The sequence below is a fragment of the Malania oleifera genome, chromosome 13 (genome assembly GCF_029873635.1).
Source record: "Malania oleifera isolate guangnan ecotype guangnan chromosome 13, ASM2987363v1, whole genome shotgun sequence".
Classification (NCBI taxonomy): Eukaryota; Viridiplantae; Streptophyta; class Magnoliopsida; order Santalales; family Ximeniaceae; genus Malania; species Malania oleifera.
The window spans coordinates 77,591,765-77,608,807 of record NC_080429.1 but is presented as its reverse complement, the minus strand read 5'-3'; the positions used below and the strand labels follow the sequence as shown (position 1 = coordinate 77,608,807).

Here is a 17,043-nt window from a genome sequence, read left to right as displayed (position 1 = left end):
ATTGTTATAAATTTAAAAATAATAAACTTATATTATTTTTTTAATATAAAATATTAAAATTTTAATTATAAATAATTAAAATTATATTAAATTTGAATAAGATATAATATAAAATTTGTTTTGAAATTTACCTAAATTCCCTAAAACCCAAATTAAAAGGCCCAAAGTCAATATACCCCACAATGAGAGTACTTGAATATCCAGAGTGGGCTGACTTGGGTCCGGGTTGGAGATCCGACCTTTCACCATCCCAACGCGAAACAGCAAAAGGCCCAGTGAAGCGTGGCGCGTACGCGGCCCTCCTTTCGCTTTCCCGCCTTTACAGAAACCATATATTATATAGACACAGACTCGCGCTCTCCGAGCACGCGAACTCACACATGCACTCATCAGTTTAGAGATACAAGCGTCACCAAGCCCCCTCTCACTCTCTCCATGGACGAAGATTTGCAGGAACAGAACAAGCTTCCTGAGCTCAAACTAGGTAAAACCCTAGCTTTTAAAGTTAGCTTTTTGCACGGTTGTTGTGTTCTAACTTGGTAATGGTCTCATTTCCTGAATCGGAATCGTTTTAGATGCTAAGCAAGCTCAGCGGTTTCTTTCATTCTTCAAAACCCTACCCGATGTAAGCTCTCTCTCTCTCTCTGTGCGCGTGTCTGTGCGCGCGCGCGCGCGGGGGCATGCCTCAGAAATGAGGGCCCAAATTTGGATTGAACATGTGAAAAATGTTGAAATCCCTTAACTGGCTCTCGTTCTGTTGCAGGACCCGAGGGCTGTTCGGTTTTTTGATCGGCGGGTGAGTTAAAATTCCCAATAAAAAACTGCCCTGCCTCTACGTTGAGTGATGGTTGCTTTTGTTCATTTTTCCCTTCCATCTTGCATTGACCGATTATTGTATATAAGAGCTGGGCGTTCTTGGCTAGAGTATTTATTTATTTATTTATTTATTTTCCTTTTGAGATTTCAATGCTTTGGGTTATTTAATATTTTCCACTTTCTGGAAATAAGAAAACAGAAAATGTAAGCATGGCAGTTTATATCTGGAGAGGCAAAAAACATAAAATTTTATCCCCATTTCCATTTGTAAATTGTACATGCAAAGCCGAAACACAAAGTGGCATTTCTCAAATTTTGTCATTGTCATTTGTAAAGTTTTCATTGTTTGAGTTCTACGACCCAGTTTAGGAAATGTATCCCCGTAGGTTCTAAAATGTGGGAATTACATGATTAGATTTTGTAGCCCGTTTTGAAAGGAGTAACTCCATACTCTAAAGGTAACTATGTTGAGAAGTTCCACTTTTTTTTTGAAAATTTTCTATTTGTGCTATAGTTCATGAAAGCAAAGTTATACAATTGTCATCCCTCTCTCTCTCTCTCTCTCTCTCTCTCTCTCTCTCACTCACACACACACACACACACACGTTTTCTTTTATGTTTCTTTTAATTTAATAGGAACAATGACATACCCACTATTGCCTTTTGTTGATTGTTTTCTGATTTCTCTGAGTGACTTGCAGAGACATTTGAGCTCTCTACTTCACTAGCTTTTGCTGTCTCAAATGTTTTGCTTTTATTTTTTGACTCTAATTTATTCCAATTTGGAGGATGCCTTATTATCATTTTTGTATCTCTCTTCATTCTCTTAGTAAATTTATTATTTATAAAAGATTCATAATTTTATTTAGATGGAAAAGGAAAATTTATTAAGAGAGGTGAGTGTACAAAAGTGAAGGATATGGCATCCTCCTAGAAAACAAAAAGAAAAAATTGCTCTCCAAGAAAAAGAAAAATTTCATCATGGCAGCCTTTCATTACCGGTGCAATCATCCAAAGAAATTCTACCTAAAAGCTAAAAAGGTGAAGGCTGAAAGGAAGTGAGGAACACATCTCTACCCAAAAGCTTGGGTGCCACCTCAGGCAGTGGGCAATTTCCTATTGGTGAATTATTGGGGTTTCAGAAAGATTAGGAAGGGAGGAGGTTTATGGCACAGTGGTGTTTGCTATTTTGTGAGCCTTATGGATTTAGAAGAATGTAAGAATTTTCAAGGCTTGCACTGCCTCTCCGTGTTCGTTGTTGGACAGAGCAAAGTTCTTGGCCTTTTTTTGGGTCCATTCTGGCTTTTTATGGGACGTGCCGCTGTCTGATCCCTTGTTAGGGCTTCGAGGGCGACATTATTTTTTAATTTTCTGGTTCTTTCTTTTTTTTCTTTTGATCTTCGGAGGGCATCTTGTTCACCTCCTTTTTTGTCCTTCTGGATGATTGTTAATACATTTTTTTATTATATTTAAGAAGCTACATCTGTTCCAAAGCAATGTTGAGATTTGTCCTTGAAGACCCTTTTACTCTGTGTTTCCCATTAAACGTATCTTCATAAATTTTTCTGCAAAAATTTAAACAAGTTACTCCACGACATCCTGGCTACTTCATAGTGGAGAAAAAGATGGAAACTATTCTGCTGTGAAAATTGCTCATAACACACACATACACAGGGAAAGTAGACTTGTAAGGCTTTCTTACCAGCAATAGAGTCATTTTTATTAATTCTATTATGAATCAACGTCTAAGTGAAGGATTTAAGTTTAGGAGGAACTTTGAAAATGGGAAAAAAATCGTGGTTATGTTTTTTTTTTTTTTAAAGAAAAAAAAATTTAAAAATTTAGAAATGAAGCATACACAGTGCTTCATTTGTTCCCTTATTGCAAGGTATCAGGAAGGACAATTGTTCCTTCTATTTAGGTGAAATTTTTAAAAACATGGTTTCCTCAAATACCTCTTTTTGAATGAACTTGTAGAAAATCTTGTTTATTCTTTTGTATAATACTATTATTGTTGTTTTTGTTGTGTGTGTATGTATATTTATATATGTTTTTGCAACTCGACAGGACTACTATACTGCACATGGCGAGAATGCAACTCTCATTGCAAAAATGTACTATCATACTACCACTGTTTTGCGTCAATTAGGTAGTGGATCTGACGGTATTTCCAGTGTGAGTGTAAGTAAAAACATGTTTGAAACAATTGCTCGCAACCTGCTTTTGGAGAGAACAGACCATACCCTTGAGCTTTATGAGGGAAGTGGCTCAAATTGGAGAATGGTGAAAAGTGCAACACCGGGAAATCTTGGCAGTTTCGAAGATGTTTTGTTTGCTAACAATGAGATGCAGGACACTCCTGTGATTGTGGCACTCTTCCCAAATTTTCGTGAGGTTGGATGCAGTGTTGGGTTAGGTTACATTGATATAACAAAGAGGGTACTTGGATTGGCTGAATTTCTTGATGATAGTCACTTTACAAATGTGGAGTCAGCTTTTGTTGCTCTTGGTTGTAGGGAATGCCTTTTGCCTATAGGAAGTGCCAAGTTAAGTGAAAGTAGAATTTTACATGATACATTATCAAGATGTGGTGTGATGTTAACAGAAAGAAAAAAATCTGAGTTTAAGGCAAGGGATTTGGTGCAGGATCTTGGTAGGCTTGTCAAAGGTTCTATTGAACCAATTCGAGATTTGGTTTCTGGGTTCGAATATGCACCTGAGGCTTTGGGAGCATTGCTGTCTTATGCAGAATTACTTGCTGATGCTAGCAATTATGGAAATTTTACCATTCGACAGTATAATCTTGACAGCTACATGAGGTTAGATTCTGCAGCTATGAGGGCACTAAATGTCCTTGAGAGCAAGAATGATGCAAACAAAAATTTTAGTTTGTTCGGTCTGATGAATAGAACCTGTACTGCTGGGATGGGAAAACGATTACTGCACATGTGGCTGAAACAGCCTTTATTAGATGTAAATGAAATCAACTCAAGGCTGGATTTGGTACAAGCTTTTGTAGAAGATACTGCACTTCGCCAGGATCTAAGGCAACATTTAAAACGTATCTCAGATGTTGAGCGATTGACACGCAATCTTGAAAAGAGGAGAGCTAGTTTGCAGCATATTGTAAAACTTTATCAGGTATTTTCCTTTAGTTATCATTTGAAACACTTAAACTATGTCATTAACATAGTTGTACTGTTATATTTGCAGCCACTCAAGAAACATGCTGATATCAACTGACTAATCATGCAAATTGGTTTTTATCTGTTAAAAGAATTTTTATGTACTAATTACCGTATTGCTTTTTATATATTTTGGGAGCAATAAAACTGATCTTGCAGGAGCAATGAGTTCAACTTTCATACATGCTTAACAACTAAGTTCATTTTCCATGCATTGCAAATTTTTAATACATCTCCAATTATATGCATTTTGGAGTCTCAGCTGAGAGTACTTTATTTTTATTTTGCAATTGTTTTTTTTTTTTTAATGCAGTCAAGCATTAGGCTTCCATACATCAAAAGTGCCCTGGAGCGATATGATGGGCAATTTTCATCTCTGATAGCAGAAAGATATTTGGATCCCCTACGGCTCTGGACAGATGATGATCACTTGAATAAATTTATTGCTCTTGTAGAGACTGCAGTTGACCTCGATCAACTGGAAAATGGAGAATGTATGATTTCATCTGGTTATGACCCAAAACTGTCTGCACTGAAGAGCGAGCAGGATTCACTAGAACGAAAAATACACAGTTTGCATAAGCAAACTGCTGATGATCTTGATCTGCCTATAGATAAGGCTTTAAAGTTAGATAAGGGCACACAATTTGGGCATGTATTTAGGATTACAAAGAAGGAAGAGCCTAAAATTAGGAAAAAGCTCACTACCCAGTTTATTGTCCTCGAAACCCGAAAAGATGGGGTAAAGTTCACAAACACGAAGCTCAAAAAATTGGGGGACCAGTACCAAAAGATTCTTGAGGAGTATAAAAGTTGTCAGAAAGAGCTGGTCACTCGCATAATTGATACTACTGCTACATTCTCTGAGGTAATTATACATTACTATATCTTGTTGCTTATATTTATGGTTGTTCTGGATTAAAATAAATTATAGCTGTGCAGGTGTTTGAGTCTTTGGCTCAATTGCTCTCAGAGTTGGATGTGTTACTGAGTTTTGCAGACCTGGCTGCTAGATCCGTTACTCCCTACACAAGACCAGATATCACATCCTCAGTAAGATTCACTCGTTCACCAATTATTTTCTGATTTTGGTCACCTATTATGATTATTACATTTCTATTGTATTAGTAAAGTAAGATTCTCCCGGTATGCTTATCTTTAAGTTGACCACAACAGGATACAGGCGACATTATATTAGAAGGTAGCAGACACCCATGTGTGGAGGCTCAAGAGTGGGTAAATTTCATTCCAAATGATTGTAAACTCGTGAGTATTCAAGCAATTTTGGAGAAATACTTCTTTTTCCTTTTAATGAATGAAGTGGCTCACAACGTGCTTCTTTGTCTTTCTCACAAACCAGGTTAGGGGGAAGAGTTGGTTCCAAATCATCACCGGGCCTAACATGGGTGGAAAATCAACTTTCATTCGACAGGTGTATTTTTTTTGTTTTCCCAATCATATTTATTCTAGGCACCGATGCCTTTGCTCCCATAGTCCCATGTTATTGAGACCTTACCGGATTTAGTAATTTAACTCATTTAATTTACACTAGTTTGTCATTTGTTATGTATATTTGCACTAGCAGGTTGGTGTGAATATTTTGATGGCACAAGTTGGTTCTTTTATTCCTTGTGACAAAGCTAGCATTTGTGTTCGTGATTGCATTTTTGCTCGTGTGGGTGCTGGCGACTGCCAAGTAAGTTGTGGCATATTCTATCTTGACCTCTAGAACAATGAACTGAATATGTTAAAGTTGATTCTATGGTGTCAGTCTGTTGAGACTAATTTGTAGGTTGGGCTGTATTCTGATGATTGAAGCAGCTGTGATGTGTTTGAGTTCTGAAAATGCAGAGTTTTTAAATGTTTCCTGCAGTGAATTTTTTCTACTAGACATTTGAATATTTTTCCTGCCAAATTTGGTTATTGGAAAATTCCATTTGATTGCCTGATTTTAGCGCTATTGTAGTGTATTGAAGTCATATGGCAATGACCACATGCCACTCATGATGTGTGAAGTGACAACTAAGGACTCACTGGGCCAGGATCACTAATTAATACTAATCTAAAATACTAATGCTAATCTAATAATAATAGAATAGACAGTTTCTAATGTTGCTGACTTGCTGTACCCTGATCCATTTTTATAGTTTCATAAAGCTACTTTGGAACCAGAAAAATGCAAGATACATAGAATGATGTGTCTATGTTCTTGAATTGTGGATGTCTTGCTGTGTGCTCATACTTCTTTACTCACTAAGTGTATGTTTAACTAAATGAAGTGTCATGTGTTGAATACTAAATGAACTCCTGAATCTGTGAACCAGACTCAGAATTTAGTTGAACTGTTAAATGCTGTATATTGTTTGGCAGTGGTTCTGTTTATAAATTTGAATATGAAAATTTTATCTGTTTGGCCCGTTAATATTCTGAACATATTCGGAGAGTCTAAACCATATTACAAAACAAAAATATAAGAAACAACAATGAAAATACAAAAAGTGATCCAATTTCACAGATAACCAAAAAAATTGCCACTTGAAAATTCACGGAGAAAATAGTTTGCCTTCTAATCACAGAAAGAAATACAAAATCATTTTAATGCAAGGAGGGCTACTTTGATTAAATAACACATACTCAATTGGACTGGAACAGGAAAAAAATTCCAATGAAGAGCAGATGCTTTAATTAATTATTAATGAAAGGAGGACCTTTCAAGGTGGTTTGAGGCAGCTTGAAGACAGGAAATCGCGATCTCATCAATAATTAGACGACACAATAATTGCAATGAAGAGGAGCCATTTTTTCGCCAATCACCAGATTGCAACATATATCAGAGAGCACATATAGATGGATCAGCCACTAGGCAGCATAGTTAAAGGCAAAAGATTACCTAGAGCTTAGGTGAAAGGCGCGTAGCATACTTTTTTTGTTGCAAATGTAGGGCAGCACAATTTGTTGATGTTCTGTTGTAAACCAAATAATAGAAGGCGAGAAAATAAGGGGGTAAGGCAGTTTAAGCACAAAGTGTTAATAACAGAAATCCCAGGGGAAAAAGTGGCAAGAATTCACATGAAAGCAGATATTCCAAAAAAAGGCTGAAAAAAATACTAAAGAACTTAAAGAGAAAGAGGGGGGGGGGGGGGGGGGGGGGAGCAGAAAACTAGCTGTGAGATAAAGGAGAAAGCAGGAATAGAATAAATGCAAGGGATCATAAATTCACAGCTGCTCAGAGTGTTCATGAGCAACAAGCCAGAAGAAACAGAAGAAGATAGAAATGGCCCCGCAGGGGGGGGGGGGGGGGGCGCAGAGAGCTGGCTGTGAAAATAAAGAAGAAAAGGAGTGGAAGAAAGAAGATAATTCACAGCAGCTCTGACCCTGAGCAGCAGTCCAGAAGAAGAGGAAGAGGAAGAGAAGAAAAAAGATGAGAGTGAAACTAATGCCCTGATCAATCAAAAAAGAAGAAGGGCTGAGCTTTTCTTCATAATAGGGGACATGATCTGGTAGATCACCCTATCTACCCTGTCTTAGGCTTGTAAGAAGCTTAAGGTTGGAAATGGCCTTCAAACAAGATAGAGGAGCCTTGAGAGACGTTGCACTTAAAAAAAAATAAAACCTCTGATTCAGTGGGGCTCAAATGATGCACAGAAATAAGAAGGCTTGAATTAAAAGAGGATAAAAGACTAAGAATACAACAAATAACGAGAGCCATGCGCCTCGCTGTGCTTCAGAGTTATGCACCTCGATCTGTGTGAGGCACAGAGAACGATGACTCTCTACCTCCTCTGTGCCCTGTGCCCTGTGCCTGGGCACACATTGGACAACTGTGCTAGCCATATTGGAAAACGTTGTTGTGACCGCTGCGGTAGATTGATCAGCCAGTAGCAGATCAGAATATGCTGCTGTAACCATGGTCTTAAATTTCCACGAAACTGTCAAAATTTCCGTCGAAATTTCCGATTTCCGTCACCTTCGAAATCGAAATGGCAGTCGATTTCCGTCTTGCATAATTTCCGTCGAAATCTCAACGAATCATCCGAAATTTATCGAAACCTCGAAATTTTAGCGAAATTGGACGAAATTTATCGAAACCTCGAGAGTGAAGTGAAATTTTTCTTTTAATTTATTTAATTTATTTTATTGAAACAAAAGGTATCACAAGTGCTTTTGAAATTATATGAAAAAATAAACTTGTAATAATACTTTATTTAACCATTCATGTCTAAATTATCAATATTTGTATAATAAATAATATTTAAATGATTTATGAATTTCATTTGTATTAACTGAATATGTTTAATGTACATTACCTTACAAACATGTTTGATACACATACTATTTTACAACTTTTTCACCTCATACAAAACATAGATGTATTTAATTTGTAATATATTAGTCTTAAAACTTATATTTTTATGTTTGTTAACCATTTCTAAAGTTTCAGAAAGAATTCCATGTTTTACTACTAGTTTCTGTTATTTTTTCAAATCGAAATTGAAATCAAAACTTCCGTACTTTTGGAGCTTCGAAATTTGAGTCGAAATCGAAATTTAGGACCTTGGCTGTAACCACCCGCTGCCAGATCAGAAAACCTGCAGTTAACTAGGCCATGGTCAAATAAGGGAAAGCCCAATCTCTGTCTGGTCAGATACAATTAAGAGGCATTAAGACCCTTGCCAGTCAACCCTGTTTCTGAGTACTTAACTTTGTTCAGAGGCTATTAAGAGGAAACAAACGACATATAAAAGGAAAAAGAAAACTGCATATATATATATATATATAAGACTGAAATTCATGTCCTTCTCTTGATAATTACATGCGTGAGATGCCAAAATGAAGATCTAGCAAGTGATTCAATTTCTTCTTTTACTGACAAGCTGAATCATTGATGTGATTGATCTTGAAATAGAGCTTGAGTATTAACACATGCAATATTTTGTGTGTTTCTCATACGTGGTGGTTATTTACAGTAACCAATGCCTTATTGTTACTTGGTTTGGTCAGAGATCTGTGTGATGAAAAGTTAGTCATATAATTCATATAATGCTTTAATGCCATTGATGAATCGCAGGCAGCTGGATTAATTGCTTAGTCCAATATCCCTTTTAGAATGGGGTTGAATTTCCTTGACCTGAACTAAGCCAATTTATTGGGGGTTAATTCCAAAATGACCTGCTAAAAGTTGTGAAAATATTAAAAATACCAGAATTCCTAATATTTCATGGATGATGGTTAGAGTGAATTCAGGTTGATGGGGGGTCAAAGCCCCAACCAAAAAAACATAATTTATTTAAATTACCTGATCCAATTATTCAAATTTGATCTATTTTGTGGTGGTTGATCCAAATCTCTTAGCCTTGTGTTCGGTGGAAGATGTGAGTCCTATTTTAGTAACTCTTATTATGGAATAAAAAATGTCAGTTACATTAAAATTGTCTGGAAATAGCATTTTGGAACTTTCACCAGCTAAATAATCTAACATCACACAAAAGTGTTTATTCTAGCATACGTAATCTCTTTGGTAACTACAATTCAGTTGAGGTCTGCCACTGAATGCTTGGGGCTCATGTAAAAAACATATTTGGTTTAACATTCAGTTATCAAGACTTTAGCTGCCACTGCTTGCCCCTGGTGTCAGATATGAGGCAAGCAATTGTCAACTTGGCAATTGGCCACCTTGCTAAGCTTTCTTTCATATGATTGTTTTGTAGAGTGACAATGGAAGATTTTTGTATGTCCTTGTTCTAGATTTAAGGATGTGATTTTTTTTCTTCTTTTTGTAGCTTCGTGGAGTTTCCACATTCATGCAAGAAATGGTCGAGACGGCATCAATACTGAAAGGAGCTACTGATAAATCATTGATAATTATTGACGAATTGGGTCGCGGGACATCAACATATGATGGATTTGGTTAGTTTCATACTTTAAACATGTGGTTGCCAGCCCGTGTTTTCTATAATTTCATATATTCCCCTCTCCTATTTCTCTTTTTGAATTATTTCTTTATGCCTGGTTCTATTGGAGCTAGACAGGAGGCCTACAAAGAACATTTAATAATCCAACTGAAACCAGTTAAATCTAGTTCAGCTTGGATTGAAGGTTTGAAGCCAAAACGTTAGTTGGGCCTGAATTGGGAATCTGGAGATCAATTTTCCTTTTCCTGTTGTCTTCCTTACAAAGGAGGACTAAGCTTTCTTAACTCTTCCCCTTCTGAAACATTATCTCTGCTATGCGTCATCTATTCAGCTTGTTTTATTCTTCTTGTTAAACTGAAATTAAAATTTTTGTTTATTTCTTCTAACAGACATGGTAGTCTCATTTTTTTTTTTTTAATTTCTCATCTTGCTTTTGTTTCCAAAATAAACTTTTTAAGCTAATATAATTTCATTACCCAACACATATAATCATAAATGTCTCTGTTATTGTCTCTTCCATAGTTGTCGAGTCAAGTTTATTTATGTCGTAAAATTATTGGCAAGGCATTTGTTTTTTGGTGGACCCAAAAAAAATAAAAAAGTTTTCTGATATTTTGAGAACATAGAAAATTATGTGCAAGCAAATTTTTAATTATGTATTGGCCCTGGAAAATGCTGTAGTAAAAATTTTAGGATTATAACTTATGTATCTACTAGTATAAGAAATACACGATTCCCTAAGAACAGTGGAAGAAAGAAAAATGCCTATATATGTATGCATCCAGCTGCCTATGAAATTGGAACAAAATGCATGCATACAGATATTGTACTGTATTACTTGTCTTTGTTGTTGAATTTTTGTTGGTACTTTTGTTGAAGCTTGATATATATTGTTGGCCCACAACTTAACAACTTAAGCTTTTAGGTAAAGTGGTTGCTTAACATGGTATTAGAGCTATGTTTGCCAGTAGGTCTTGGGTTCTAGACTTCTATTCTTGTTGTCCATATCTCTTGAGTGGTGGTTGAAAATTGTCATATTCCTGTAATGGTTGTTATTCATAATTTTTATCTCTTCATGTGCAATCGGGCTGCACATGCAGGGGAGTGTTAAAGCTTGATATACTTTGTTGGCAAACAACCTAATAGTTAAAGCTTTTAGGTAAAGAGGCTGCTTAACAACTTTGGTCATTTTAAAACATGTTCTCAACTCTGTTTCATCAAGTTTTATGCTGCCTCTCAGGTCTAGCTTGGGCCATTTGTGAGCACCTCATTGAAGTCATTAAAGCGCCTACTTTGTTTGCTACTCACTTTCATGAGCTGACTGCATTAGCTCATGAAAATGCTGATAACAAGTTGTCATCTGAGAAGCAAATCGTTGGTGTGGCAAATTATCATGTCAGCGCACACATTGACTCTTCGAGTCGCAAGTTGACTATGCTTTACAAGGTAGACATGAAAGCCTACATATTTTCGCTGTCTTAAAAAAATTTATGTCATCTTTGTAGTGAAGTGACCTTCCTGTAGATCTGTTTTCAATTTGATTCTTCATTTATATGTTTGTCATCCATACATGATTGTGTGTTCAAATGCGGAGCAATTGTCCAAACTTTGCTTAGAAAACCCCACATGGGACGAGTGAGAGCACATTGTGGCGGAGGTGGCTCAAAAGATTCATTACCACCTTATCAAGTGGTTATGAAGTAGTGGATAAAACAATGGGGTGAAGAGGAGGCTAGTTTGAGCATGTTAGTGATCTTTTTGTAGTTTAATGCTTGCCTAGTAAACCCCTTTGCATTTCCAGCCCTAGGATGTTGTTAGAGGCAATCAGCCAGGGTTCTGCATTGCTGTAAACACCAAGGTTTATGCTTAGGAGGCTGCCCAATAATAATTTTTTTTTTTATCTGTTAGCAAATATAATTCCCAAATAATTGATTTTCTTTATTGCTAGTACAAATAGCAACAACAAGCCTCAAGTCCCACTAGGTAGGGTTGGCTACTTGAACCCTTTTCCGCCATTTCACCCAATCGAGAGTGTTTTCCTCCATTAGATTAAGGGCTATTACAACCTTCCTGACTACCTCATTCCAAATTATTCTGGGCCTACCCCTACCCCTTTTAATGCCAGAAATAATAACTAACTCACTCCTCACAGGTTCTCTCCTAGGCCTGCGTTTCAAATGCCGAAACTATTTAAACCGCCCCTCCCTTATCTTGTTTTCGATTGGTGCTATGTCTAAATTATTGCGTATGTGCTCATTTCATGCTTTATCTTTTATTTTGTCTATTGCTAGTGTGTCTCATTATTACTAAATATAACCAAAATTAGTTGGCTGGCTGCAGAATCAAGTATTAAGGATTAAAAGAAAAAAATAGAAGGAATAGTTAGGATGCAATCGTGGATTAGAAGTTTTATTTTGTGAAAACAATGTGGAAGAGATGTTAGAGTAGTATGACTATTTAATCGTGTTTTATGGATTTAAAAATTGTTATTTTCAATTTTATTCTACCTATTAATAGCAACGACAACCACCATCACCACAAAGCCTTAATTCTTACTTGGTGGCTTTGGATATACAATCCTTTTTTTGCCATTCCATACGGTCTAGAAAATATCCTCAGTAGGGGAGACCCCAGCTAATAATTTCTACAGATCCATGTAATAGAGATTTGACAAAGTTTTAGGCTAACCGATCATCTAATGCACATGTCCTCTGTCCGGGCTTGTGACTGGCATAGGCTGTGTGGAAAGGTTTATATTGCTAAGCAATGGACATGCAGAGTTCTTTATTTCCTATTGCTTCTCAAAAGAGAAAATTGTTATTTTTAATTTTCTTATGTATTGATTTGATGAGAGCAAGTTGTTTGGATAAATGGAAGGACTTGATGATTAATATATTTTCTCAATTTATAGAGCAATACATACTAATTTGGGTATTGTGTGATTGTCACATTCTCTCCCTCCTCCCATTGTGGGCTGTGGTTGCATGTTTCAAGAAAAAATGGATTTAGTAAATGTTCAAAACCTCATATATGCATGACTTTTTCACATGATTACTCTAAAGTTTTAAATAAATGACAAGCTTGCGCATGCACTCATGCAAGTATATTTGATGAGTAAACAATTATTCAATTCAAAAAGGCACCTTGGGGGTGGTCGGCAGCGCTGCCAGCCCATGTACATAGAATCATTTCAATTTTCAACAAAAAGAAGTAAAATCTTTTGCAGTTGTATTTTGAGCCCTATACTGGTAGTATAATTCATCCATGTATATGTAAAATTCCTACAGGTGAACTCTGTATCCTCCAAAATTCCTAGTTCTTCAAAACTCCTATTCCACATTCCAAAAAATGGAGAGGAATCAGATTGAGAACTTTCTCCCTCTCTTTCCTAGTTTTAAGGCCTGACCAAGCTTAGAGTTCTTGATGAACAGAGTCAATTGAAAATTGTTCCTACCTCGTGATGCCCAAAGCCAAATCCCATAGCATCCTCTCCTTTTATTTATAATATATGTCAAGTACAATATCAATGACTATAATATCCTTACTAACTCACACTTACTAACATTACTCCAACACATAATAATAATGCTAAATGACTAAACAACCATTAACACCCCTGCAAATTGGAGCATATGTATCATATGCTCCTAGCTTGTTACAAATGAATTTCACATGGGCACCTTCCTAGGCTTTAGTGAACAAATTAGTAAGCTGAAACTCAGACTTCACATGAGGTGTCATAGTAGTCAGAGGCGCGAGGCGAGCTGAGGTGCAAAGGGTATTTGATTTTGAACATATGAATATCTAGTAATATTAGAATTTAAAATGCCAAAACATTCAGTAGCAAAATTGGAAATTTAATGAAATTGCCAAGGCCAAAAGCATCAACAATTCAACATAGTTCAACATCAAATTAAAAGAGTACAATAAAAGATTTCAAGGTCTAAAATCTAACTATCAGCTTAACTTTAATTCAATACTGGTGAATTTTTAAGTTATGTTGGTCAAACAACCTTAGTTTAATACTTGTTGATTATTATATTAATTATTACGAATCTTCAACTTGCTCTTTTTTTCTCATTTTGTAAAATATTTTTTTTTGAAGTTTAAGATTAAAATAAAATTATCAACTAATATTATGAGAAGCAGCAGGCAGCAGATACATATAATATTATAAGAAGAAGCAGTACGCAGCAGTAGTTAAATTCAGTAAAAAGAATATTATGTATTAGTTATAAACTTACATTAAACTACATATTTAATTACATATAATATTATAAGAAGCAGGCAGCAGGCAGCCGGCAGCAGAAAGAGGAAGAAGCAGCAGCAGCAGGCAGCAGGATGCAGAAAGAAGAAGAAGAAGAAGAGGAAGAACTGAACAAGAAGAAAAAGAAGAAGACGACTTACGAAGGTTTGAAGGGAGCTTGCTGCTGGTTCGAAATGTCAAAGACGAAGTGACGAACTCATGCTACTGGTTCGAAAGCTCGCAGACAAGCTTGCGAAGGCTCCTGCTAGTTCGAAATGTGGAAGAAGAAATCGCGAAGGGTCGTGCTGGTTCGAAATGTTGAAGACGAACTCATGGTGCTGGTTCGAAGGCTCGAAGACGAGCTCTCGAAGGCTTCTGCTGGTTCAAAGGCTCGCAAGCAAAATCACGCTGCTAGTTCGAAGGCTCACGAAGGCTCCTACTGGTTCGAAATGTGCAAGATGAACTCGCGAAGGGTCGTGGGGCTTCGAAGTTTGAAGAGGGCTAGGGCTTTTGTTTGTTTGAGTCGAATGAGGGTTAGGGCTCAGGCCTCTAGTTATTTCTTTCATTTAACAGACTCAAAATTTTCAAGGCGGGCCTCACGGTGCCTAGCGCCCCTCTGCGCCTCATTGTGCCTCTTGCAAGTTGCCTCGCCTCACATGTTATGAGGCGCTAGCTTCCTCGCCTCTCTGCGCCTCACGCCTGAGGCGCGCTTTTAACTACTATGCTTGTTGCAATGAACTTTTGTACAAATTTCTCCAGAATAAAGTGGCATTCAACTTCATTGTGCTTTGTTCGTTCATAGAAGATCGGACTGGAGGCAATATGAATAGCAGTTCGATTATCACAAATCAACTCCATAGGCTAAGAATGTGGAAAACCTAGTTCTATCTATATTTGGTTGAGTGATTGAGATAACTCAACTTTTCAACAAGTCTCCGATATCGTCCAGGGTTAGGCAACAAATCACCTATATCTAGCACTAACTATTGGGATCCATGGTGTATCAATAGGTTTGGATTCCAATAACCCATCTCCTTTAAAAGGTCAAGAACATACTTTGTGACAAGACAGTTCTAGTACAAGATTGTAATATTTCTATATCAAAGAAGTACTTTAATGGTCCCACGTCCTTGGTCTAAAACTTACTCTTTAGGACAAGCTTTAGGTTCTGGATGCCTCGATCATCATGACTAGTGATCACAATGTCATCCACATACACAATAAGCAAAATCCTACCAAATGGAGTATGACGATAAAATAAAGAGTGATCTACTGCACACTGTCAGAGGCCAAACTCAAGTATCATAACACTAAATTGGCCAAACAATTCTCGGGGAGATTGTTTTAATCCATGATTTCTTAAGCCAACGCATTGAGCCTTACTCTATTTGAGCAACAAACCCAGGTAATTGCTCCATATATACCTTCTCATGAAGATCACCATGTAGGAAAGCATTCTTCACATCTAACTGATGTAGAGGCCAATGACAAGTAGTGGCTAAAGATATGAATAGACGTACTAGGGCAAATTTAGCAATCGAAGAGAATGCGTTTGAATAATCCAAATTGCACACCTGACTATATCCCTTAGCAAAGAGGCAGACCTTCAAACAAGCTATAGAACCATTGGGATTTACTTCCACATTGTACACCCAACGACAACCAACCATAGACTTATTTGGAGGAAGAGGTACCAAATCCCAAGTATTATTATCATGTAGCGCACGCATATCTTCAACCATTGCAATCCTCCACCCAAAATGGGATAGGGCTTTAGAAATAGATTTTGGAAGAGCAATAGAAGGCAAAGTACTAGGAAACAGTATTATGAGGATGCCAGGAAATACTAATGAACAAAATTAGAGATTGGATATTGGGTACAAGTGCATTTACCTTTTGAACAATTATAGGAGGATCAATATAATGGGAAATAAGATCATTTGATGAGGGAACTAGAGGTGTAGTAGTAGAAGCTAGAGGAGACTCCTCCATTGAGTCGCTGTTTGGAACCCTGCAAATTGGGATGATCCAAGCGACGAGAACTCAAACTAGATGAAGATGTTGGAGGATTGGGCAAAGATAATAGGTTGAGATCTGTAAGGCAAAGTAGAGGAATGGACTGATCAAGGTCAACATAACTCAAGGAATTAGAATAATATAGTGTAGACTCAAAGAAGGTGACATTAGGAGAGACAAAGAATTGATGTAAAATAGCGCTATAACATTGACATCCATTTGAATATAGGAATAGTCCAGAAAAATACATTTGAAAGCACGAGGGTCCAATTTATCCGTTCCTGGATTAATTGATGGACAAAGGACATAATTGAATATACGAGGAGGAAGGGAGAACAAAGGAGTCTTAGGGAAGATAACTGAATATGGGATTTTACCACAAAGGACAAAGGATGGCATTTTATTGATGAGGGAGCAAGTTGTGTGGGGGAGGGCAAGAAAAATCGAAAAACTGAACCAAACCACAAAATTGAACCCATACTGAATTGAAAAATCAATTAACCATTTTTTTCGCTTCGGAATTTTTTATTTTTTCAATTTTTAGTTCAGCCCATTTAATAACTGGAATTAAAAAAACCAAACCAATATGCTATAAATATATAAATATTATATATATATATATGAAAATAAATATTATATATAATATTAAATAAAAATTTAAATATTTTAAATTTGAAAAATTGTATTGATCTAATATTCATGCCTAAATTTTTATTTTGAATATTTTAAATTTATATGTTGATTATTATGAAAGAAAAAAAATATTATTTATAATGACTTGAAATATTCAATTATACTTCATGCTTTAGTTAGGTTAACCAACGGATATTAGTCTAAAAATTGGTTAATCAAAATTCGATTAACCGAT

The 17,043-nt window shown here is 36.4% G+C and overlaps 1 protein-coding gene across 2 annotated transcripts in view; it reads left to right on the top strand.

Moving 5' to 3' along the window:
• The first annotated feature begins 299 nt into the window (after positions 1-299).
• The window catches only part of LOC131146633 (DNA mismatch repair protein MSH2), a 28,812-nt gene continuing 12,068 nt past the window's right edge, over positions 300-17,043 (top strand). The window contains exons 1-11 of one of the 2 annotated variants that reach the window (XM_058096343.1): positions 300-484; positions 576-625; positions 764-796; positions 2,884-3,957; positions 4,315-4,869; positions 4,944-5,054; positions 5,178-5,267; positions 5,362-5,433; positions 5,587-5,697; positions 9,782-9,908; positions 11,154-11,359. In XM_058096343.1, the coding sequence (XP_057952326.1) occupies positions 436-484; positions 576-625; positions 764-796; positions 2,884-3,957; positions 4,315-4,869; positions 4,944-5,054; positions 5,178-5,267; positions 5,362-5,433; positions 5,587-5,697; positions 9,782-9,908; positions 11,154-11,359 (2,478 nt within the window). In that variant the 5' untranslated portion in view covers positions 300-435. The remainder of the gene's footprint in view (positions 485-575; positions 626-763; positions 797-2,883; positions 3,958-4,314; positions 4,870-4,943; positions 5,055-5,177; positions 5,268-5,361; positions 5,434-5,586; positions 5,698-9,781; positions 9,909-11,153; positions 11,360-17,043) is intronic. The other variant, XM_058096344.1, reaches the window with a different exon arrangement.